General features: G+C 45.4%; 1 protein-coding gene across 1 annotated transcript in view; it reads left to right on the forward strand.

Annotated features, from left to right (window-relative positions):
- Positions 1 to 25,720, forward strand: part of LOC144137801 (nose resistant to fluoxetine protein 6-like) — a 113,844-nt gene that overhangs the window by 38,365 nt on the left and 49,759 nt on the right. The window contains exons 2-4 of the mRNA XM_077669793.1: positions 11,033 to 11,268; positions 15,983 to 16,097; positions 22,237 to 22,324. Coding sequence (XP_077525919.1) covers positions 11,033 to 11,268; positions 15,983 to 16,097; positions 22,237 to 22,324 — 439 coding nt within the window. The remainder of the gene's footprint in view (positions 1 to 11,032; positions 11,269 to 15,982; positions 16,098 to 22,236; positions 22,325 to 25,720) is intronic.

Genomic DNA, 25,720 nt, shown 5'->3' on the forward strand with positions numbered 1-25,720 from the left:
CAGATGATAGTAATCAAAAATGATACCTGCATACCTCGCAAAAATACATACACTGTGCAGTAGAATATGCCAACTAACCAAATTTTAAAATATTGCGTCGACGAGGCAGTGGTTCGGAATCGAAGGTTTCTTGTTGCGTTTCAGTTCATACCCAGTATAAAATATGTTCTGCTTCACGGAGATGGTACGTGCACGCTGTCTAAATTGTACTACGTCACTACTGCTGCCAAAGGCGGTCGAATGATGCAGTTCTTTGATGATCGCGAAACGCGGCCCTGCTCATCGTAGTCCAACAGTTGACAGTAGTATACATCAGGCCACTGTCAGGGATGTTGGTTCGAACGTGTTGCAGGATGTCGTCAGCAGCAGAAGGGGGGAGGTCATACTAATTGGCCGAAGCAACATCCACGCACATGCGCCCTTAGGTCTGTGTCGTCACTGCCTAATCGGCCAACGTTCCGGCTGAGCAGAGCAAAGACGTCACTGCCTACTTTCGCAATGTTCTCCGCATCTGAATAGGCTAACACTTTGTGCCCAAGCCATTCTCGAAACGCGAAACAGCGTCTAGCAAAAACATTTTTTGCGCTTAAAGGAGGTTGATTATGGAGCACCGACTAGCTCGTACCCGGACTGGGTCAAGGGAAGGTCCTTTCGCAAGACATCCCACCGGGCTATTGCGGGGGAAAATCTTGGAGCTTGCGTGGCGGGAATTCAATTTGTAAACTAGGCGGCAGAACGGGACAGGCTAGGCGGCGGAACGGGACAGAGCTGAGCGGGACGTCAAATTCACTGCGCATGCCCGGATCTCCTAATAATCGTTCCCGTTTCATGGCCGCTAATGGCAGCCATGCAAGCCGAGCGCGAAGACTTGGGCTAGGAGCAGCATGGGATTGCGAAGCCCGTGAGTAAGAGTGCGCTACATCGCGGTCGCGAATCCAAGGAGCACGCGGCCACGCAGCGAACCGTTTAAGCACGCACTCTCGTGGGTACATTTGTATTTCGTTTATTCAGAGAGACGAAGAGGCAAATAATCGCTACGACTCGCGGGCACTGCGTGATGCGTAGAGCGCTCGTTACTAGCCGGTCACGTTACGGGTAGCCTTCAAAATACAGGGCGCGTCACCCTGGCTTCTCATCACCCTAGGGTTCTGATTACCCTAGGATTATTTAGGTCTGGTGGCAATGTCAGGGTACTAGCCCTAATCTGAATGTCCCCCTGATCTGAGTGGCCCAGGAAAGCAGGGCGTCCGCGGTCACATTATCTAGCCACCGCAGTCATTTGAAGTACACTTGAGACAACTGCAGGTACATTTGACACAAAATATATGCACTTAACCGAGAGTCCCCGGCTTAATTTAGTTAGGAATGCTCGGTGGATTGGTTTTTACGATAGTGAACGAGAAAAAGTGGCTGCGGAGGAAAAAAAACAAATTTCGGGTCATCTCCACTAACGTGAAACCTGGAGAGGGGCGAAGCATGCAGTGTATAGGTGTATTCATGGGGCCTTGGCGTTTTTGCCCATGGAGATGAAACCATTGGGGTAGAGGTATGGAGTTTTGTTGTAAAAGTCTCCTGTCTTTGAAGCAAGAAGCGTTCTAGCGCCAGGCGTTGGAAAACGAGTGTCTCAGTGTTTTAGTACCATGACTACATGAAACGAGGACGACGACAGGAGGCGCCGACAGTCCGAGCCCCTGAGGGCGTTGGCCCCTGAAAAATCAACGCGTCGACAAAGGCGCAGAAAGGCTCCAGCACGTGCGAGATGAAAGCAAGCAGAAAACTGGGACATGTTTTCTAGCATGAAAAACACAGGAACTGGAGAAGAATACGGACGGCACAAACGCTAGACATTCCATTCTTCTGTTAGTTCCCGTCTTTTTTACGATAGAAAACATGTCCCAGTTATCCCAGTACCACCTTGCCCAACTTTCGGCACTGATTAAAGCAAGTACAATAAGAACAGAACTCCGCTTCTGCTTTTCCAGGCAGAACAAGAAACAAAACATAAAAAAATGCGAGCTGTCGCAGGAAAAGGCGCTGGCGCAGTGTGAAGGCGGGAAAATTAAATTGCACTGAACAAACCTATGTTCAATTCATCAAGCGAGGAGTGAGACAGAGAGGGGATGAGCGTGAGGGCTGGTAGCAAAAAGCGGAGAACGGCGCCACAGCCCATATATGGCGAATCTCTGCTCTGCACTTCCGACAGCTTTCACGCTGAGTGGAACTGCTTTATTTTTTTATTCATTTGTTTATTGAAATACTTCAAGCCCACATGCATTGCAGAATGGAGTGAGTGACGACATTACACAAAGGAAGTAGTAATGGTCAGTTAAGCGATGTTAAGTCATGAATGCTGGCGATAGAGGCGGTAAGATGGTTTCAGTGGTCGTATGACTTACTCCTGAACGAGTAAAGCCAGGTGTCCGCGCCACAGTTAGTAACTCCAACCTTGAAGCCCTGGTCAATGCAAGCTGATTTGTGGGCAGCAGCAGTAATAAGGTCATGTTCTAGGATCGTGTTAGTGAAGTAAATATTCTGAAAAAGGCACAGACGCGACATTTTTTTCTTCAAACAAGGGTCGCTGACAGCAAAAGTAATTTCCAATTAAAAAAACACCTGTGGTTTGTGAGTAGCTAGTTTGTGACATTAAATCGAGCAGCGCGGTTCTGAATAGCTTCCAATGATGACGACAACAGCAGCAGCGTATGAGAGTCCTAAATCAATGACACATGTCCTAATTTCGATCTAACTAAAGTTTTATACAGTAGTAGACACGGGAGCAATACCAAAATTACGGCGTCAGAAGCCAATCATGTGATTAGCATTATTATTGGCGTAGTTGACATGCGCCAGCCATTGCAGACTATTGGTAATGTGAACGCCAAGGTGTCTATTTGTAGAGACTGAAGATAGCTACATATTGTTAATTTCATGCGAAAATATGTCAGAAAGGTTACATGATTTATGCAAAAAAACATTTGGTTAGTGTATTTGTCTCTTCATCTGGCTAAAAAAATCCCGGGCCATCTTCACTAACGTGAAACCTGGGGAGTGAAACCATTGCAGGTTAGACGTACACAGCTTTGCTGTAAAAGTCTCGTGTGTTTGAAGCAAGAAACGTTCTAGTGCGAGGCATTGGAAAGCGTGTGTCCCGGTGTGTTCTTTTAGTACACGTTTTTGTCCACGGAGATGAAAAGTTCTAGCGCGAGGGGTTGGAAAACAAGGCGTTGTGGCGGTGTTTTAGTACCGTGACTACATGACAAAGCGACGACAGGAGATGCCTAGAGCCCGAACACCTAAGAGGCTTCGCCCCGAAAAAAGATTTCCATCTTATTCTGTACCTGGGAGATGACCCTGTTAATGAGCAATGTGTGGGACTGATGTGTGGGAGTGATGGGACTGCAGCGTTTGTGAGTAATATGCCCGGAATGACTTCGCCCCATATTTTATCCTGTCTTCTCTCGTTCTTTATCTCTTTAACACTCTCTTTATCCTTTCACTTCCCCTCTAATACCTTTCTCCCGCACTGGGTTGTATGCAGGTGAGCTCTCTGCCCAGGTAAAAAATACACCACAAACAACAACAACATTTCCTATTATTTTACCTTTGTTAGCGCTGAGCTGCATAGGCCAGTTATTGCACGGTCTCCCTCGGCTACAGAGGTACAAAGTCAAGAAAAAAACGTTATATACGGTAAATCAACACTGCCAGAAAATAAACGCAATTCAAATGTTATTGCTTTGTTTTACTGTCTGTTCCTATCGAACTACCCAGGTTTCCCACTTGAACGCGTGTAAGGAAATGATACGAGAAGATTAGAAGTAGTTCTTTGCCTTTTCCTGTGACTTCAAGCAGCGTTTCGAGTATGTGAATGTGCACACTTAGTGCGACCTGCGGTGGCGCAACTTCTAGGCAGATCGAAAATTCCCTCCCGCATTGTCACTTGCAAGATCTCTGCTTGTTATAGGTGCAGTTTTTACATTGCTTTGATAAGATTGATTACAAGGATTCGCGGGGTTTCAGGAATGAACAGCTAAAACTTGAAAATAAAAAGCACGCGACCTCAATAATCCCCGAATGCTTCAGTAGTTTCCTGTTCGCCTGTGAGACTGGCGTGGGCTAATTGACTTCCCGCTTAAAATCTTTCGGCAGTACTAAGCTTGTTTAAAGCAGATTTTATCCTAGCTTTCGGAATTGTGCACGTACACACCCTAAGCCCGTGCAAGATGGTAATACAGTCAATTAAGAATAGTCAGACCATACGGTGGCTTGTTGGCCAATCACGTGGTTAGTTTCTCTTCCCCCCCAGCCTTCCGTACAGGTATAATGTGTTCTTAAGATTTGTCGCCTTGGTCGCAGTGGCTATGGCTAGATTCAACTATTACAACTACTGTTTTTTCGACTACAAAGCAGTTTGATGTAGTAAAGCAGGAATTAGTTTTTAGAGTCCGGAATTTTTTTTGCGCAGTGAACACCAGAGCAGATTTAATGTAAACAAAAAGCTTCAGCCTGAACGTGACTGATTTCAGCGATTTATTGGTTTCATGCAAAATAATACTGAGGCTGTCAGCGACTGGAATGCAAACCTCACTCCCAGTATAAAAATGTCTTGCTTAATGCAAAAGAGTCTTCTCCAAAAAACTGCGCACCCGCCGCGGTGGCTCAGTGGCTAAGGCGTTGTGCTGCTGAGCACGAGGTCGCGGGTTCGATTCCCGGTCGCGGCGGCCGCTTTTCTGATGGAGGCGAAAAGCAAAAACGCCCGTGTGTGATAGATTTCGGCGCACGTTAAAGATCCCCAGGTGGTCAAAATTAATCCGGAGCCCTCCACTACGGCGCGCCTCATCGCCTGCGCTGCGTCGACGCGTTAAACCCTACAATCAATCAATCAATCAATCAATCAATCAATCAATCAATCAATCAATCAATCAATCAATCAATCAATCAATCAATCAATCAATCAATCAATCAATCAATCAATCAATCAATCAATCAATCAATCAATCAATCAATCAATCAATCAATCAATCAATCAACCAATCAACCAATCAATCAATCAATCAATCAATCAATCAATCAATCAAGCAATCAATCAATCAATCAATAAAAAACTTCGCATCTTGAAGAGTACTCTCGTAGCGTAAAATTCAGTTAGGGAGCTTTCGCACCACCAAAAGGCGAAATCTGCCAGGTGCTTAGCTCACTGGTGAAAAAGGCGGTTGCAAAGTGACGCGCATCTTGATACCGCGCACAGTGCTTGCCACAAACTAAATTAACACCGCCCAGAGCCCCTTCACTGTTTCAAGTTTCATATAAAGCTAAAAAAACTCCCTGTGCTGCTTTATCTGTCAGTATTACCCATGTTGATCACACTGCCACTTTGTGGACACCTTGCACTGGAACGCAAAAGATTGCATAAAGGCGCCATGCAGACAAAACACAAGTTTGATTCATTCGAAAGATTGCCTCGTTAGATCCATACTTACACCACTTTTAACACACACTTCACTCAAATTAGCTATATAATTAGGAAAAATGGGACTGGCCCTGCGACGCACTAGCTCATTTCCCGCAACAGAACCTATGATTTCATTGCGCACAGCTGCGCGATTGGCTGAGGCCGGCAAAAGCAAATGCAAATTAGGCACGGCTTATAAGCTTCCCGAGCGAGCGATTTGCGCTTAACTATGGTGCACATTCATTTTGCAGCAGTACGAATGGTGCGGTAAACATTGAACGTTATGGAAATACACGTACGCAGAGAAGTACCGATGCGCACTGCTGTTGGTACTGCCGCACTATGCTCGTTTTAGCTGCACAGCAGTCCGCCGCTTTGGAGTTGTCTTACACGACACTGGCCGGTCGGCGTAAGCGACGTTGCCATACGTGACCTTGTTCATCGAGGATATCCCATGTTTCACGAAACGATTACTTTCTACAGTAACATAAACAAGCTAGGCGCAAATACGGTCAAAAACAAAGCAACGGTGGACAACGGTCCATCGATGAGTATGGAAGCGCAATCTGGTATGACGGTCAGCTAGCAAGGCTGCAGAGCCGATAGACCCAGTGTAAGTTAGTTTGACTACCCGAACTTATGAATTCACTGCTGGCGTCCCGAAAACATCAGGTTTGGAAGAAGAATCAAAATTTTAACCAAAATTGATTAATCGCTCAGTAAATAGGGCATAATTTGCTGCCGGAGAAGCGCTAGGGGCACTATAAAACGTGAAATCTTTCGAATAAAACAGTATTTTGTCCGCATGTCCCCTTTAAGGGTTTGTGCAGCACTATTTTAACGCCATAACAAACCTGCGTCATGTTTTAATTGTACGTACAGGAATATTTAAGCCGGCACGTGTTACACGTCTACGTCATACGGGCAACTCAAAAATTGCCGTGAAAGGTGCGTGAAAAGTGAACGCGCCCTCCTTGATTGTAGCCTCACTCCAACACTAGCTTTCCAGATGGATGCGGCTCCTTGAAATCGCAGCCTCTCAAAATATATGAAGTTGAGACCAAAATGACAGCTTTATTAATTTTATTTAGCTTCAGTCAAAGTAATTGTCGAGAAAGATAAAAGCGGACAAAAGAAAGGCTTTTCTCTGGCACATCTTGTACGATCGACGATCTTTGGCGCCGTGAACTCGCAATGCCATCGACACCCAAAGCATATTCTAATCTGGCGGCATCCGGCGGGTGGCTGGTGATTCGGTGATATGCATTTGCGCACCTAACCTACATTCACACTTTTTATTACGATCACTTCACCCCGAGCTGGCATCGAAACGCAGGGCGCTACGAGTAGTTAATTCTGTTTTTTTGTTTTGTTTCTTTTGGGGGGGGGGAGAGGGGGGTGGAAGATTCAGAGTACGCGGGGGACAGGTGCGTGGCTGCTGCTTCATCACTACCCATTTTAAAGCAATGAAGCTTGCCAATGAAGCTTGCCAGGGAGAGACAGGACAAGACAACTTGCGCTTTTTTACAACGGACTCTGCAGAGTTTGTTCAAAAATTGGCCCATTACCTTCCTAGCCAATCGCGGCCGCGTCAGTAGGGAAAATGAGAGAGTGATGATCAATTTTCTCGAAAATGTGATAATGCTACCTTTCCCGCTGCAGCCCGCAACTAAAAATCCTACACGGCGGAAAAAATTATATAGGCAGAGGGGGAATGTATGTATAATTGTCGTCGTATGTATATGTATGTCGTATGTATAATTGACTTTAACACATCCACATGTCCCTTCGAAATGACCAGCATTCAGTCCCAACAGAAAGTCAATGTGTGTTCTCAATGATTCAGTGCGTACAAGTAAAAAGTGTCCTTGAAACTAAAAGAAACATGTGAAGGTTGGAAAGGGGAGCAAGTGGCCTGCAGTTGGAACGATACCGCCCTTTGTTCAGTAAAAATCAAAATGACTGCTGATATTCAAGGATTTCGTTCGCAGAAATGGGTCCGAGCAAGAACCAGTTGACGGGGGAGCGTGAGGGAAATTGGTCGCTATAGAGCATCAACGCCCGCGCCAAGCTTGGGCCGCCTTGACGTTCCTGCGTCGTGCTCTGTTTCAATGTCGCGTGCGCTTTGTGTATCGCCAGAACACCTTTTCTGGTCACCAACGCAGCCTTCCATTATTGCTTAAGCGCCATTGGGGGCAGCGGAAAGATTTGAGGCCTTAGCCGGGCGCTCGGGCCGCGTCATAGTATGCTATTAAGCGGGAAGGACGAAAACTTAATAAGAAGAAAAATGAAGGGCAAAATAAGAGCGAGCAAATAAATGCACCGGGGTGGATGCGAAACTGGGCAGCACTCCGTCCGCAGGTTGCCCTTTGGTAAGGCGTGGCGGCGCCCCGATTCCAAACGAAAGACGATGTTTTAGCGCCCTATAAAGGCGATCAAGGCCCGAAATCCCTTTCGTGAAAAAGTCTACAAAGGGCCATGACACGAAGAGGCCCGCTAGGTGCCGCGAAAGGAGGCAGTGGGGCGTCACAAAACACCGTGGTTGACCGATTGTTGGTCCGGGCGGATGCGTGCCTCTCCCAAGGACGTTTGCTGCGGCCAGTGGAGGCAATCTTGCGGCGGTTCAGCTCCAGTTAGGAGAGCTTAGTAACGGAATAAGCAAACTGGTGTAGCTGGAAATAAATTCTACAAGCTAGAAACGAGGGTAATTTTTGACATCACGGTTTGGGGACTAATATTAGAAGGGGAGCGGGTCGGCCGAAATGTAGTCTGAAACCCCTGAATCAGCAATTGACTGAAATGGATAGATCACCGGTCGGCTTACAGTTATGCGGATGGTATTGTTGCCATGAAAGCGGAAAACCTTTCCCACAGCAGTACAAAAGGTGGCTGACTAGCGAATCCATTTCTTGGCGTCGTGTATTGAGCGCGTATTGAGCGCGTGTATTGAGTGCGTTTGAGCGCGAAAGTTGTCATTTTCGTATTCAGTGCTCTGGATCACATCATCTCCCTCCCTCGCTACTTTCCTCCAAGACCTTATTGTCAAGTGTACCCTTTACTTTTTACGCATTTTTCTTGCCGACAACTAATTTCTACATCAGAATGTACGGTTTGTTGTTATTATTGCGATCTGGGCTGACACATATATTTGATTCTCTAACCAAAAAAGTTGATTTGTTTTATGAATTTGTCTATAAGTAGTCATGATTTGTTTCTGTGTGGATTTTTCGTTTGCTTGTTTGTGGCTTTTCTGTTCACTACGCAGAGCGTAGTGGAATGCCAATTTTGTTTTCACCGCGAATAGCGCAGTAGAATGTCAAAATCTGCCCTCCATTGCAACGTGCTATCGATGCCAGCTGTAAGGGTGATGGGAGCTCCGTCAAGCTACTTCGCTTTTACTCCGACCTCCCCCGTCAGTAGTATTCATAAGAATAAAGAATGTCATTAATAAAGTGCTCCCTTCACCCTCATTGTGTTGGCACCGCACGAGAGATCAACCCAATGCAGTTGCTTACCTTGAAAGCGCCTGAGTCTTCATGCGTACTACCGCGAGGTCGTTGGTAAACAAGGCTAACCGGTGCCGTCCCCACGCCGCCCACAAGCAAGATCAATGAGCTCATAGTATATGCCCATCAAGGCTGATCTGCCTAGCTGAGGGCGATGCAGAAATTATCGAAGGAGGCTGCTGCAGTGGCAGTGTGTGCTTTGGGCCTGATTCGCGCGGACGATAACATTCGGTGGGCAGTAGTTCTACTTACCAAGAGCGAAACAGGAAGCTCGTTTTGGGAAAGCTTGTTGATTTTGTATGTAGTGTCTTGAATCACGTCCCCATAGCATCAGCACCTCAAGACAGATACAACCGCTGCCTTTACTTGGTTTGAAATCGTTTCATGTCATACGCGTACTCCCGCGAGGTTGTTTGTAAACAAGGCTAACCGGGCCCGCCCGAACATCGCCTGCAAGCGAATTCACCGCGCTTGCTTATACTATGGACTTATGAAGGCTAATCTGTCGCGCTGGAGGCGATGCAGAGATATCGAGGGCGGCAGGTGGGCTGGCATTGCGAGCTTCAAGCAGGGTTTGCGCGCGCAGTAATCTGCGCAGCGCAGTAGGCATCTAAAGAGCAAAACAGCGCACATTGCTACTCCCGGGGAATCAGATATTTTAAAGCTCTCGAGCGTATTTATTTCAATAAATAAGCTTGTGCAATTCCGAAAACGTCCCCCCGATTAGAGCTCGAAGAAATGGAAGCGTAAATTGATTCCGTCGCCTAAGAAGTACTCATATTGAGGGGACATTATATCCGTTTTTAAACATGACTATTTGTTTCCCGTATAACAGACTTAAGGAAAAATTCAGGAGCCACCTTGGGCGACGTAAGTCGGTTGCCAGCGAAGATGTTCGGAGTACCAAAACGAACACACGATTAAATCAACTGACATAAGGAAACACACGTAGGAAGGGTTCAATTTTGTCCGAACAGAGATGACAAGGACCTTGCTGTGTCTTTAGTCCGTATTCCAAAATGCCAACCGCCGTGTGCGGGAAGGCCAATGTTCATGAATAGTAGCCGCGGCGCGACTCGTTCTCTATCGCCGCTCTTCTAAGGCATTGAGTTTCGGAAGGTGAGCCGTCTTCTCGGGGCACACGCAACCAAAATGTATCGGAAAGAAGCGGGGTTTCGTGCTTCCGATGCTTGCGTGGTGTTGTCTCTCGGGGAGCACGTGAAGGGTAGCGTCGCGGTTATTCTCTTCGCTTCCACCTCCTTTCTACTTCTGTCTCCTTTCTGCACCCACGAATAACACCGACCAACGGGGCTAACAGCTTGGCTGCAGAAGGTGGGCGATGGACGCATTCGGGCATTACATTCTGAGGCGAGAACGCACGACTTCCTTATACCGGAGAGCTGTAATTGGGCTCTCTTTGTGCTTAACTGCCCGCAAGTGTTAACGCGTTTTAATAACATTAGCGATAACTCAACCAAGCTAATGGCTTATACAATTTGTGACTCGAAAACTAATATGGACATTCTCAAACGTTTGCTGATACCGACACATCCGCTTGATTAGAGGTTATGTATTTGGGGTCCTATAATTGAAATTCTTACCTGGTTTTCGTACTTCAACGACAGTGGCTAATCGGTTCGAATATTTGCAGATTGTTTTAAAAATAATATGGGAAATATCAACAAATATGATAGAAGCTGGACATGTGGATAAAAATTGAAATTAGTGTGAAGCGCTTCTGCCGGTCATATATATTTCGGTGTTGTTGCGAGATTACCAAGAGAGGGTGTTTGTTTGCACCTTCTGCAGTTTTGGCAGCTACTTGTTGATTGGGGTATAAGCTGATACTTGAAATAAGCTTAGTTTCAGTTCTTGGCTTTTGTATTCGGGTTTAAGTTGAAATTGGAAATTTGTGTTTTTAAATTATTGTCAACATATTCCATGGATTCAGAAACCGGTAAGTTGGTTCGGTAACCGTTGTATTTGTTGTACAAAGGCGCTGGCGATAAAAATGTCAGAGTACACGAAAGGTCTCCTCACACTGCATTTTACAATTTCTGCCTTCTGGCTGCAGTGGTGGATGCTTCTGGCAAAATCCCCAGCGGCTTCTCCGACGGCAGCCTTGCCGAGTTGGGAGACTACGACTTGTGCCTGCGGGTGTCCGTGCACAAGGGTGGCCGGCCGTCTGCTGAGAGGCTTTTCCGGGGTCAGTACTGCAGCTTTACCCTCGACCCTCCCCTCCCGCCCAAACCCTCGGTGATCCGGAACACCGAGCCGCTATTGGACACCAGCACCTTGGACAACTACACGGTATATAATCTTTTGTAACACCAATACTAATGAAAAGTCTTTTCAGCGTGGAGGTAAATTTCGCAGAAAGTTCATGACATCAAAGTTGAATCGTTATCTTTAATGTCTAAAAACCGTCGGCAAATACTAAATCAGTAAATAATATAATCGGATAGGAAGGCCGCCAGTCTAAAGGCGAATAGGTCAATAACTAGGGATTTTTTACTATGGTTATTGCAGTTAACATCTGTATTTATGTACGAAAGAAACTGACGAAAAATACGCGTGCCGAGTGGGGACTGAACCCACGCCTCCCGATTAGATCTGGTATGTCTGCCGGAATTCGCAAGGCACCCGAGATTTAATCGCAATGCGTGGGTTCGTGGTCATCATAGCAACCCCCTCCGAGTTGTTTTCTTGTCATCCAATTTTTTACTAATGAAATCATTATTAAACAGAACGGAGTCGGTGACATCATAAATTTTCGATTGAAGCAGAATGTCTTACGTCGTATTGATGTAATCTATTAAAAAATTCGTAGGGGATGATACTTTTCGATTCTATGATGGATGGTTTCTCGTCCGTCGCAGTCCATCGTCCGTCGCAGTAAACTGAGGTGGTGTGGTTATACCACCTCAGTTTACTGCGACAGACGATGATTGGCAGATTTGGCTATCAATGGCGAAATTTTGAGATTTGGTTATCAATATCAAAGCTGACCTGTTTTATTTTCACTTGCGATCTTTTTTTTTGTTTTTTTTTTCTGACAACCACCAAGATATACGCTACTTGAACTTCGTCAATTACGCACTTTTTTGCCGATTCAATGCACTACAGTATTTGCGTCGGGGTACTCAACAAAAAAATGCTTGGCTTACGTATTTTAAAATTAAGAAAAAACCATTATCGGAGGCAATTGAAGTAAGGTCCCATGGGTACTTACTGCTAAGCAAAACGCTGGGGTTTCGTGTGCTGGGGTTTCATGTATGCGGCCTTCCAATGAAGGCCGCATAGTTGAATGGAGAAAACGTGAAAATTACAATAGGCCAACAAAGCATAGTTAGTCACGAGGATCAATCCTGGGACTCCTAGCATGTTCTATGCATCAATGACCATGTTCGTGAAGAGGAACAAAGTTAGCATGAAATTAACATTTGATTTGTGCATAATACGCTTCTACCAGATCCAGCAGCTACACAAAACGGGAGCTTGTGCACGGTCACATCGCAAAGTTTCTATTCAAGTTCCAAGCTTGTATTCAACAGCGGAAGATTCGGCATGCGCTAAATTTCCTTGTTTAGGCCATGAGATGGGAATAATTTGTTCAAAGCTTCTCGATGTTAGGATGGAAGCAAGGTTGCCTGCCAGCTATCGTCTACAAAATGGTTCGTTCAGCATCGGGACGTGTCTTGTAGGATGGGGTTTTCGAATAATATATTCAATGAAATAACAGGCACATTGCAAATACTGAGATACGGAGCAAATGTCCGTGTTCTTTTTATTACACTCCTACGTAAGTAAAGAGATATCAGTAAAGTATTTGACATTGGAATGAAAAAGTTAAGAATAATTAACAGCAGTCATTGTTGCTGTAATCTGAAGAATTGCTTTACGTTCGACACATTTACGTTAGCATTCCACCACTAAAAACTAAGGATGGCGGTCAGAAGTAATCTCCGGTTGATCACAATCTACATAAACACATCTACCGTCAGGTCCATATTGGCAAGGTGCAAGAGCGCATTATTCTCAAGACACTGCAGCAGCACTTAGAAGATAGGGGACAGATACGCCAGGTTCTATGTATGAATTTAGGCAACAGCTCAGCACCCAGGACGTGTTCCTTCAAATAAAGAAGTATACAATTGCAACAGCCACCCATCAGTACCCCCGCGCCATCCTCGCCCTGGATCTTAAGGGGGCCTTTGTTAATAGGGCCCACCCGGCGATTGTTGGTCGGCTCAATCAAAGAGGTTGCGGATAACAAACCTACTGTACATTGCCGATTTTCTCACACATCGTAGAGCCATCCTCAAACTAGGGGACGTCACCTATGAAGCAATCCACCTGGGCCATCGCGGCACGCCCCAGTGATTTGTATTGTTTCTTCTGTTCAGTATCGCATTAATTCGCCTTCCCGCTGCCCTAGAGTAAGCACCGACCCTTCGACATACTCTTTATGCGAATGGCATTGCCTTGTGGCCGTGAACCGACATCTCTGGCGCATCGAAGGAATCCTCCAACTTGCTGCGGGCAGAGTAAACGCCTGTTGCCTCTGCTGTCCTCCTCAAAAGTTTAAGTTAATCATAGTTAACAAGCATATCCTTAAATCTGACCAAGACAAAACTCGATTACGCTCGATGGACACACTATTAACACGGCTCAGACATCGAAGTGCCTCGGCCTATCAAAGCCCACGAGGGTGCTGCTTTGGGCCTGTTGGTATGACATGACGGAATCTAGAAGCGCTAGGACACAGGGACAAGCGAGTGGGACAACACAAGGCGCTAGACAACACAACACAACACGCCTTGTGTTGTCCCACTCGCTTGTCCCTGTGTCCTAGCGCTTCAAGATTCCGTCTATCAAAGTCAGCACAGGAAATGACCAAACTCTTTACAACCCCAACAAAGCGACTGATCAGATAATGCATGTGCTTCGTTGCATCGCCAACCGGCACCGACACATAAAAGAGGAAGGTACTCTTCAGCTCGTTCAGCCATTTGTCATCTCCCGCCTCATTTACGTCACACCATATATTGTGCTAACTCCAGCCGACCCTGACAAGCTTAATCGCCTTATCCGTAAAGCAATCAAACAAGCTCTGGTGCTCCAGTGTAGTACGTCTACTCCAAAACTACCCAGCATGGGGCTCTAACATACCGTTGAGGAACTCATCGAAGCACACCTTTCCAGTCAACGCCTGATATCTAACCCAAACCAAGGCAGGCCTTGCGGTCCTTCGACATATCCAATGGTGATTCCCTGGCCAAACCTACCTGATACCCGTGCACGACGCTTGGCGCCAGTCTACCTCAGTCCGCCCCCTTCTCAGAAGTATTCACTGGACCTCTACCCTGGTCGTAGGGAAGTACGAAGCAAATCCTACGAAACACTTTGCAGCCGCTGCTCCGGCGTAATATCCACAGTTATCGGGATAATCAAACTGTGGTAGCAATGGCAACCTCCAGGAACACCTCATCACCAGCGCCTAAATCCAGACAATCTTCTTCCGAGACGCTGAAGAATTAGCAATTGCCCTCGCACTAATCCACTAACATCCAGGATTATACTCGCTGTTTTTGAAGCCACCTGTCAGGGGCTCCTGTAGGGACGGGTAGTCGCAGCCCTACTGTGACAGCTGAAGCAACATCAGCCTGCTCATAGGATGAACATAGTGTGGACTCTCGCCCATTCTGCATTGACGGGCAATGATTTTGCTCATCAACAGGCTCGAGACCTCTCTCACCGAGCCGACGAGACCGGAGCAGTTACTGTACCTTTTCTCAGCTGCCAAGAGATCACCCAGTACTATCGAACCAATCGACGAAACTTCCCCAGTCCTCGCACATCATTATCTAAAAGTCAAGAACTCCCACTTAGATAGACTCAGGGATGCACTTTGCCCCGTCCAATCCGTATGCATTTACTCCACTCCACTATACTCAGCTAAATCTAAACCCTGTCAGGAACCTGGAACACTGAAACACATACTATTTCACCACGCAAAAAACTCACCTTCGGCCCCGCAACCCCTCTTCTTCCCCTGAGAAGGGGGAGATGCTGCTGTACAGCTGTTGATATAATGACCAACTCTTGCTTTCAACCAGGCCTACGGCAGCCCGGACAGCACATGGGCTCCTGGACTGAGGATCACCCTCACATTATTTCTCTCACAAGTTTTCTCTCTCTCGCTCTCGAACGCTGTGCGCGCGAGTATATGGAGCGAGAGCCTTTTATGAAACTGTGACGGGTGGTCAGTGATTATGCAAGTTGGCAGAGCCGCGTTAGACGAGACTTAGGATGGATGCACTATTTTCTCAGCCCAGTATTAGTAGGCTCACAAATCGTTAATGAATGCATTTTTGGTATTTGAAACAAAATAGATGAATTCTTTTCGAAGAATACAAAAAAATACTGTGCTGGTGTAGAAAACCACTTGTGTGGAATTTACGCATTGATCAGGTCACGCACAAGGCCAACGAGATTTTGGCTACCTGGGCCGTATTTTATATAGTACATGCGTGCAGTCTTAATTGGGACATTATTCATCATTTCCTTCCGTACGCATAGGTAGAACGGAATAGCAAAAGTTATAGGGCAAGTTTACGCTGTGGCTTACGCCCACTATAATTGATTATCCTTTAGACGCTGAAGTAGAGTTGAATAAATTGCCCGCGGCAAACAAATCAGAAGTCTAGCAATAATTTTGTATTCTTTGTTAAGGTTTCCAGCTAACTCCAGATAGTAGGCGCCCGTTTCATGTTTATAAACTTCATGACGTTCTTGGGGAAAGTTTAGAAGCAATTGAAATGCCGTAAAAAGCAGATTTCGAGGAATAAAGATGGCGTGACGTTTAGTGTGCTGGAAATTTCAAGGTTACCTAGCATTGCGGCAAGGTCAGTGCCCAAACTGACGTTGTGCTATGACGTATGAATACAGCTATTATTTAAACTTCCATTTTTTACATTATTCTATCCACCCTTACTCTCTTCTATCCTTGTTATACCCCCAGGTGGTGAAGGAGGCCGCAGATCTATCATGGGGACTGTACACAACCAGACTTCGTATCGGCATCTGTGTGCCCGACCAGTGTTCAGCGCCAGAGATCGACAGGATACTGCAGTCTGGTAAGCATAGTGCAAAGCGCCTCTGGATAAACTTCCCGGTGGTATGCCTCGGGGCTTTGAGGGTACATTTATTGCTCCTCGCAAATACACAATCCGCAATCAATACGACTATTCCGCGCAGCCTTGTGGACGTACCACGTAATTATTTCTAGATTTTATTTCATTTATACTTTGGTGACAGTCCTGATTTCTCTCCTTCTTATTCAACTTCCAATCTGACGTTATGAGTGCATGAACAATAACTGTGGCAGGTAGGCAAAAATTTGCGCCATCAATCTACGGCCACAGCACGACAGAAGAGCACCCAACGTTAGAGCACGTGTGGAGGGGGTTAAGTCAGTCGAGCATTGGCTGGTGTGGCTTTGCGTTCGCATCGCTTCCCGCCTCGTAGCGTGGGTTTACGTCAATTCTAAGGGGGGAGAATCGGCCGTCAGCACGTAGGGCCAGACGGGCCGTTGTTTGAATGTGGCCCGCATGGAATACAGGAGTAGCCTCGAACCCTGCACGGTGGCTCAGTGGCTAAGGCATTGCGCTGCTGAGCACGAGGTCGCGGGTTCGATTCCCGGCCGCGGCGGCCGCTTTTCTGATGGAGGCGAAAAGCAAAAACGAACGTGTGTACGAGATTTCGGCGCACGTTAAAGATCCCCAGGTGGTCTCAGTTATTCCGGAGGGCTCCTTTACGGCGCGCCTCATCGCCTGCGTTGCGTCGGCGCGTTAAACCCTACAATCAATTCAATTCAGGAGTAGCCTCGAGAATGACCCGCACGGGTTCCTTTCCATGAATTGCCGGGATGGTGGCTGCAAACCTAAGTTTAACGAAACCAGAGTGCTCTTTCCGCACAGAGACAGGACGACGCGAGAAGTGATCGAGGCATTCAATATTGCGAATCTGGGAGATAGGTGCGTATCCCACCCTTAGATTACGCTGAACAAATAAATTGCATTCCTAGATAACAGGAAAGATCTGGCTCCAAGCACACAGTGATCAGTTTGTCTTTATCGTTTGATGTACTCTTAAGGCATCCGTAGTGCTCATAAACAATGCAACGTCATGGCTGCTTAAAAACGGTCGTATGCCGCGGGCACGTCGTCTGGTTTTAGTATATATAGTATATATAACCAATGTGTTCCTTCGACAAAAACTTAGTTGTGAGTCAGCGCTTGTCTTTTCTTATTTCCTTCTTTGTCTTCCGTCCGTGCGCGCTGTTCCTTTAGTCATGAATCAGCACCAACTCGTACAGTTGTCCGTTATGTTGAAATGCCTCTACTGGTTGACACAACAAAAGGAGTGACAGCCAGCCAATGCCGCTAAAAGGGGCATATGTTATCACTAATATGGTTACAACGCAAAGGACGTTGTGAGCTGTGTGGGCTGTGCTTGTAAGAGACGCGTGTTGGAGATTCTAAAGCGGGAGCGAGGCGTATGCATCGGGCCAGCCTCCAGTTAACGAGAAAGTGGAAAGAGGTGCTCACGCATTCTTGAAGACCCTGCAAAAAGATCTTCCGTCAATTTGGTTATCATGTACACACCTTTTCACTGAAGTGCTCTGGATATCTCATAAGGTGAGCCAATCGTTCCGTTGGACACTCCCTTCTGAGGTTTAAGGCCGCATACATCTGATTGATTGATTGTAGGGTTTAACGCGCCGACGCAACGCAAGCGATGAGGCGCACCGTAGTGGAGGGCTCCGGATTAATTTTGACCACGTGGGTATCTTTAACGTGCGTCGAAATCTCGTAAACACGGGCATTTTTGCTTTTCGCCTCCATCTGAAAAGCGGCCACCGCAGCCCGGAATCGAACCCGAGATTTCGTGCTCAGCAGCACAACGGGCCGCATACATTTGCAGTCTATCCTAATACCCACGATACTTCTTCATGTAAAGACTGCGACGTTACATTGGAAGGGTGTACGACATGAAAAGTTGATCTGTGCCAAGTAGTTACAACTGGTTTTGAGGCAGCTCGATTGGGGGACGCCCGGTATGCCAGTAAACGCGGAATGTTCCGGATACTTGAGGTTTGCATACGGCAAAGTTGCATTCGGTGAGTCTGCAGATGACCTTCAAATTATTTTCAAGACCTGCATATCGGAATGTTTATGATGCTATCATTGAAGCTATCTATGATGCTATCATTGAAACATGAAGCAATCTGACGTAACGTATGACAGACAGGTAGTGAGGAAGGCCGAAAGCTTGATGGATGAATTGCTGGAAAATATTGGGGATTGAAATTACCTTCGACACGTTGTCAGCGCTGATTGTATCCCGAGGAATTATTTACGCATTAAGTATGGGGTGGGTGCATTTGTGAAGCACCCTGCAATAATTACTATAAGGTCACGTCTCCCTTAAAAAATGGTAGGCCAAAAGATGAGTTACATCCGGCGCTAGCTTCCACTTCCAGGAGTTTTTCGGGCGCCGTTTTATCAACAAATGCCCCTTTTATCGAATGTAGTTTCAGCGAACGCCGGTTTATTAAACTACATATGTCTGTTTTTTTTTTCGACAATGTTGTTTTTCTGCTTTTATTGCCATTTTCAGCACCCATTTTGTTCAACTAGCCATTTCACGAAACGAATCCACCTAAAGTACCATTGGACGACGTTTTTACCGTGAATTATACGCCACTCCTCCTTATATAAATTGACGTGCTCTTTTGCCTTTCTATCACACTTGTTCTATTACAGATTTCTCGCTTGTTCTTTGTTACCTCGATGGCATGTCTGTTTTAAATTTTTATAATTTTACCAGTTGTGCCGCTATATTTGCAACCTTTTTCCATCCTTACTATTCCTTAGTTGTGTATCTGTGCAATACCCTGTCCGACGTTTAGGAACACGTGTTCTGGAGTACTGTTGTTCCCCAGTTTTTCTAATAACGTTGCTATTACGCAATTCACCTGCCCACCTTAGGGTTGCATTCTTTGCCTCCCGGAGAAATATCGCCCTAAGTTTTTCAGAAGCTTAGTGTTCTAAGAATTGAGCTTCGATTGTGGAAGTAAGGTCACACCAGACATAGTGGGCGCAAGAGCATCAATATTTCCTGTAGCCGCCCTTCCCTCTGTCACCAGAACCCGAGGCCATTATTGCGGTACCAAAGCTAGCCTTTCGCAGTGCTCTTTACTCAGCCGGCGTATATTTTCCAGTGCGTTTTGAGCCATGCTGTTTGCCCCAGCGCCATTATATGTGTTGATCGAGGTAGAATAAGGCTTATTAATCCTTGTAACAGTAAGCAGAGTTGCCGAAACAAGAAAAACGCGACGAGAGGAGGCGTGTCTTAGTTTGAACCAGATATTTCGCCTTTGAATACGTCTCTGGAATAGAAGTTCTGATATGTAAGAATATCGGCGGCAGCGCAATCTATAGGAATATCGTTGAAAGAAAGACAACTGAGCCGAACCAAAAATAATAAACAGTACAGACGAAAGTGCGTGGGTGGAAATCGCTTGATATGCTTAGGTGCAGAGAGAGGGGGAGAAATGGAGACGGAGAAATCTGCCTTATGGTGATTTACTATGCGGCTAACTTTGTTCTCTTCCGTTCTAAGAAATGCGTTAAGAGCAGTCGTACAAGGCTTAGAAATGCCATACCACCTTAACGCCGTCCCAATAAATAATTAAGAACGTTGAAGAAAGAAGACAATTTCCAGCTTCCAATCTGGATTTGTGACATTGGACGGACCAGCATTAAGAAATGTCAAACGTATAAGGAACAGAGGCGACAAAATAAGTAATATTTTTGTGTAGATGAAAGCGCAGATAGGAAAACATTTGTCTAGTATCTGCTCAGCTAGGTGCAAATGTCGTTGAAAGGCAACAGTCGTCTGCCGCCTCTGCAACGAAATGACATTCTTACTTTTGCCGCTCATTTGTCAGGCTCTTCCCCTCCCGTCTCACTCCTACAATAAACACGGTGTAGGTTGCCTGAATTTTACCGCGTTCGCTGCATGCGGCCCATGTTGTGTACCCTTTCTTTACTGTTAGACTTCTCGTAATGCCTGGAAACGTTTTTTTCAATGGGTATCTTTTATTTGCTATCACAAAAACCAAGCAGGCGTGTATTTTTAATTAAGAGACTACTGCAAATATCACTCGTGCATTCAAGTTTTACCTCAAATAAGCCAAAAGGTTTCTTTTTGCTTAACACTGTTGGCAAGTCTTTGCAGTGCCACCAGATTTCCTACTTTGGAAGTATTTTGCTTACGTGACCGTTTTGTTCAAGAATTAGTTTTTGCTGTTGGCCAGGCGGCTGAATCGAGGGACAGGCAGACAGACAGGCAGAAATTTTCTTCTTTAACGAGCCCAATAAAGACCATCATATTTATTTTAAAAATAAACGAAGAATATCGCTGCGCTCGAGCTAATAGGCTGAAATGCCTTGATATACCCTGTTCCGAGGGAGGACTAGAGCGAACAGATTCATTATAACAGTTCCCCCCGCGCAATGAACACAAAATTTGCTCACCAGACAAGGAAAGATCAGTAGGAAATAAACAATTAGCCCAGCTTCACTGACTGAACGTCGCGAACGCTGATATGAACAGCGATCCTTCTTGGCTTTCCCTAATCGCAAAGCTAAGCTTCATAGAAATCCTCAAACTCAGCAGATCGATTTCTGGTCGCGCCAATTCATTTTTTCCGTGTGTCCATTCCTAGCACCATCTACTGGAACTTTTTGTTGCTTTTGAGCTTGAAACACTGCACCGCAGGTGCGTCGCGAGCTCTTTTTGTATTTTGAAGGTGGGGTTTCTCATTTGCTATCACAAAAATTCAGAACAAATGTAGCTTTAATTAAAACAACAATGCAAATATCACTTGTGCATTCATGGATTGCCCCAATAATGCTTCTTTTTAATTTTGCTCAACAATGTGGACAAGTATAAACATTAGCGTCAGACTTAGTTCTTTATAATAGCTTTGCTAATATAAACATCTCTTTCAAGCATTACTTTAACTTGCTACGTGTGTTCTTTGCGGTAGCTCTCCTCCTAGCTAGGTTATGCTCTCTCCACGTCGCTGCGACCGCGTTACCTCATTACGTCCTATAAAACCCTCGACCAAGAACACATTCACCGTTAAAAAATAAATACTATAATTTTAGTTCATCAAAAACTTACTGAAGAGGCAAACCTTGCACCTTAAAGTGGTATACAGAGCACGGATGAAATTAAAAAAAGACATATTGCCAATTTTATTCCTTACAAAGCCTCGGGGAAGGTTTACACTACAACGGCCTCAATAAGGTGTACGTGTTGGTAAAATGCCATTCGATTCAATGCAATTCAATTAGCTGAGCGCGCACCTTATTGCCTAGACATGCTATTGGCTTGATTGAAGCTCGTCTTCAATAACAGGGACCAGTACACCGCAAATAATGCATCACGACAATGATGATAATTGTTAAACGTAAAAATGTGGTAAAATATTTTAAATTTAGGAGTAGTTGAGATTATTTTTATGCACGTTATGAACTACGCCGAGTGTAGCAATACCCTCCGCTATTACTTTATGGGGTCAGTACGCTGAGGGTGGCAGCAGTTTACGTCGCTGTGTCGTTGTTCGTTTGCTTGTTATTTTTGTTGCCGTGATTTTTGCGAAGCGTATTTCTTTTACGGATACAAGAACTTTTGACATTACAACGCCAGCGAAAGCAACCAAAAAAACTTACGGACTTGTAATTGTTAAAATACAAGGAAGCTGAGAAACTACAGACTTTTTACTGACGTATGGGCTAAAGTGAATCACGCGATGGTCTTGGGTTCGAATAGCTTTTATTTCCTTACTCCGATAAAGCAGCAGACTACAGTGTAAGCGCTAATTATCCACTCCAGCGAAAGGTCGGGCCTGCGTAATGGCACGTCTCTTCGATATCCGATAGAGCAAATCGGTCATAGCCTCAATACTGGCAATGTCCAAATGAGAACGAGGAAGATCAGAAAAAAGCGGAAAGTTTCAGAAGTGCCGTTTATATTTGGAATTTCTTCGGTCGCGTGGGTATCGCACCTTCAGCAGCTTTCATTTGATTAATGTGCCTATAAGCGTTATTCGTTGACATCTCCAGGACATATAAGTGTCGTGAATTGTTACTTTCCTTCGTAACACCCCATTTCTGAAATAAGCATTGTTTTCTCTTTCAGTTGCCGGAAAGCTGCTCCTCAATACAACTCTGCTCAGCTGCGAAGTTGATGCGCCGACACCACTGAATACGTCACAAATTGTGGCAATGTGAGTAATAACACGGCGCCAATGACCTATCTATGTGCGCCTGTAGAGGCGCATGTGCCAGGAGTAGGGGAAACACAGCCTTCTGTCTGGTCGTCTCGACCACAAGCAGGTGAATTTAATGCTGCTTGTGTTAACACTGTACCCCCACCCTCTGACAATGCACACTTTAAGTATAGGCTAAAGCTGCGTGCCGACACTTATGGGGACGTTAGGCTGGCTATATAAAGTATCTAAGTTTGACCTTAGGAACCACTCTTTGGGATAAAAAGAGCACACCCTCCCGAGAACAGAACTTTGTCACATTATTCGAGTTTTCAAATGAAACTTCTCCTTTCGGAAGACGCATTTGTGCTTCAGTGCACGTAAATAGACTCATTAACGACGAAGGATAAGGGCGACATTTCTATGAAGCACCACACAGCTTCTCGGCCAAACGTTTACCGTGGAAAAGGGAAGTGAAGCCCTGAGTATCAATCCTCTGTAAATTACCCGAACTTCCCTAATGTGTACTACGAATGAAGCGCCAAACTGGACGAGTCCAACAGCAGCCCTCACAATTTATGGATGTTGGAGCTACCGTATGCATAGTGTTGTACGTTTTAGGGTAAAACCCTATTTTACCTGATTCTTACATCCCGAACATGTTTGAGGAGATTCTGGTTAAACCCGATTTCTTCACGAATGGATCTTTTCAAAGGAGCAATCTGCAAAACTGTGGTATGATGTTCCGCCGTTCCCAACTAGTACTTGCTGGAAGCAAGCGCACAAACACACCTTCCGAGCTCATTGAGTATTGCAATGACTCTACCACCCGCAACTTACGACTGGCAAATGCTACCCTGACATTGATGTGCCTAGCTAGCGGCTGTGTTGCCGAGAGAACCTTCTCCCAGTGGAGATACGTCCAGTGATCAGACAGGCCTCGAATGAAGACTGACAAGCTGCGCAAGCAGATCGCAATACTGTATGTAAACAAGGATGAGTGAACAATCGTTGACCACCTTTCCGCGAATAAAATGTTTCGTTTGGTAGAAGTTATCAATCCTATTCACTCTCATTATTTATTCTTTTCCAAGCAAATGCCAAATTTTGGAAAGCATTTGACAGAGAACGCGGAAGTCCCCCCGATTACCAGCTTGAAATAGACATTGCCTTTATCCGGCTACCGTTAAAAAGCTCGTGATACCCTCTAAAATAAACTGAGTGCATTAAAATAAACTTAGTACATCTATCGATTAAACCAGAAAAAACCCCGACTTTGGAATTGTTTCACAAAAATACCCGATTTCTTCCAGAATATCAGTTCGAAAAATTGCACCCGGTTTTTGCCCCCCCCCCCCCCCCCCGATTTTGAAAAAATATAAAACCCGAATACGAACAACCCTACCTATACAGCAGCCCTTTATCCAGAAAGTTAGGAGTGCTTAGCCTTACTTCGTGCCTGATGGCGCAAATCATGCTTTATATACGCCAGGGACATCGCACATTCATTCCAATTTTTTTGCTGCGTTTTATTTGTAACTTTCAGGTGAACGTAAAAGTATGCTGTCAATATAACCAAAAATGTGCATCCGTTGCAGACAGCACGATGATGAACGTGGCTGTGAAGAAGGTTTGCGATTAAAGGCGTTAGGTTAAAGAGGAAGGTCCTATTCACCCTGAGTTATTATATATAGTGCCGCTGGACACTTCACCGCAGGCACAGAAAGCCATAACATTCACATAAATACCCCCCCAAAGAAAGGCTGGGGGGACACCGCCTGCCCGGTAGCTTAGTTGTTATGTAATCGCACCGCTATTGCGAAGGTCGTGGGTTCGGCTTCCCCCCGCTTTCTATCTATCTTTAAGACATTTCAAAAATATACCTGTTTCAAGAAGAAGAAATGACGAATCACGGACCCCCCTTCCCTTTGCCTTCCCTGGCGTCCTAAACTGCTAGACTTACTTCCTGCGTTTATTTAACGAGCCCCTTCATTTGAAATACATATACATGCATATTCATAAATATTCGAGAATAGGCTTTATTTACGCTGATGCGATGTAATTTTTAATGTCATTTGTGCTCGTTTTGGGCTATGATTACAATTTTGGAGACACCAGTATAATTCTCTTACCCTATGTAGTAGCCTCCCTAGCGTGTGTTGAGGGTCTTTGTGAAATAAAGAAATAAATATATCCACAAACGTACATACGTACACGGACCAGTTTATGTTATGTATAACTAATCAGGTGAGCGCTTGGCGTCGCCGACTCCGTGCTGCAGCTATCAGTTCATGGCTGCGAAACCTTATACCCACCATCTTTTAAAGTCGTTAGTGTTATCATGGCAACATTCATGGCGTCTTCTTTTAGCGACTTTGCTTTACTTGAGATGTTCCGATGAACACTGGAGGTCGATAGCTTATCCCCAGGATTGCTAAGCTGCTGTCCCGGTATAAAACGACATCCCGAATACCTTTTCTGACTACACTAGTTAGATGCAACTATACCAGGCAGTCTCCCTGATATACAATTGTCATCCCTCGCGAAGATTTCATCTTACCATCCAGGTCCAATATTAGGCCGCTGACTCCACATGAACTAACGACCCCACTTTTAGCCCTGAGTTCACAGCAGGTGTGCACCCGACCAGGGCTGTGGGGAGGTCTGCGGTAGAGCAAACGGTGCTAAATACCATAGGGATCACACAGGTCGCCTCTGGAATTGGAACCTGCCAAATTTCAACTCGGGAACAGCCGCTGAGCTGAATTACTAGAGGCGCTCGGGGACATTAGGTGGCGCATCCTGGGGTTGGGGTAAGTTATAACTGTTCATGTCCTTAAATTGGCCATGGCGACTAAACACAACCGGTGTGGGATTGAAGGAACCAGCCTTTGGCAACTCCTTCAGCTCTGTTCTAGCAATGAAAGACGTATTTGTTCTAAAAAACGCGAAGATAATGAAAAAAAAACTTTCAAATTTCGCGCTACATCCCACCAGCAGTGACGCAATAACGCGAAACACTCAGAGAGTAGAGATTAGTGTGTTAACTGCACTTACGGGTTCCGTCGACACAATGAAACGGAACTACAGGATTCACTGGAATAGCACAGTCATGTTTTTGACGGTGACTTTGGCCAGTGGTCGCTAATCCCACAAACAAGGTTCTGTGACATCACAGAGATTTCGCCAGAAAGTATGGGGGGTTCACAACTGGTACATCTGTTCTCTTTCATATCAAAGTCATATGTGTGAAGTTCATAATACAAATGTTATTATTGTTAAAAGGACGAAGCAGTTTTTGTAATGAACCAAGTTTGCATTTTGTCTTCATGGCCCCTAGATATTGAGAGGGAAATGAAGGAAGCCGGCGAATGACGTTTATTCGTAGAGGAGTGTGCCAGGTAAAAAATGGCA

The sequence above is a fragment of the Haemaphysalis longicornis genome, unplaced genomic scaffold (assembly GCF_048455015.1).
Source record: "Haemaphysalis longicornis isolate Haplotype H1 unplaced genomic scaffold, Haemaphysalis longicornis Haplotype H1 scaffold_1, whole genome shotgun sequence".
Taxonomy (NCBI): domain Eukaryota; kingdom Metazoa; phylum Arthropoda; class Arachnida; order Ixodida; family Ixodidae; genus Haemaphysalis; species Haemaphysalis longicornis.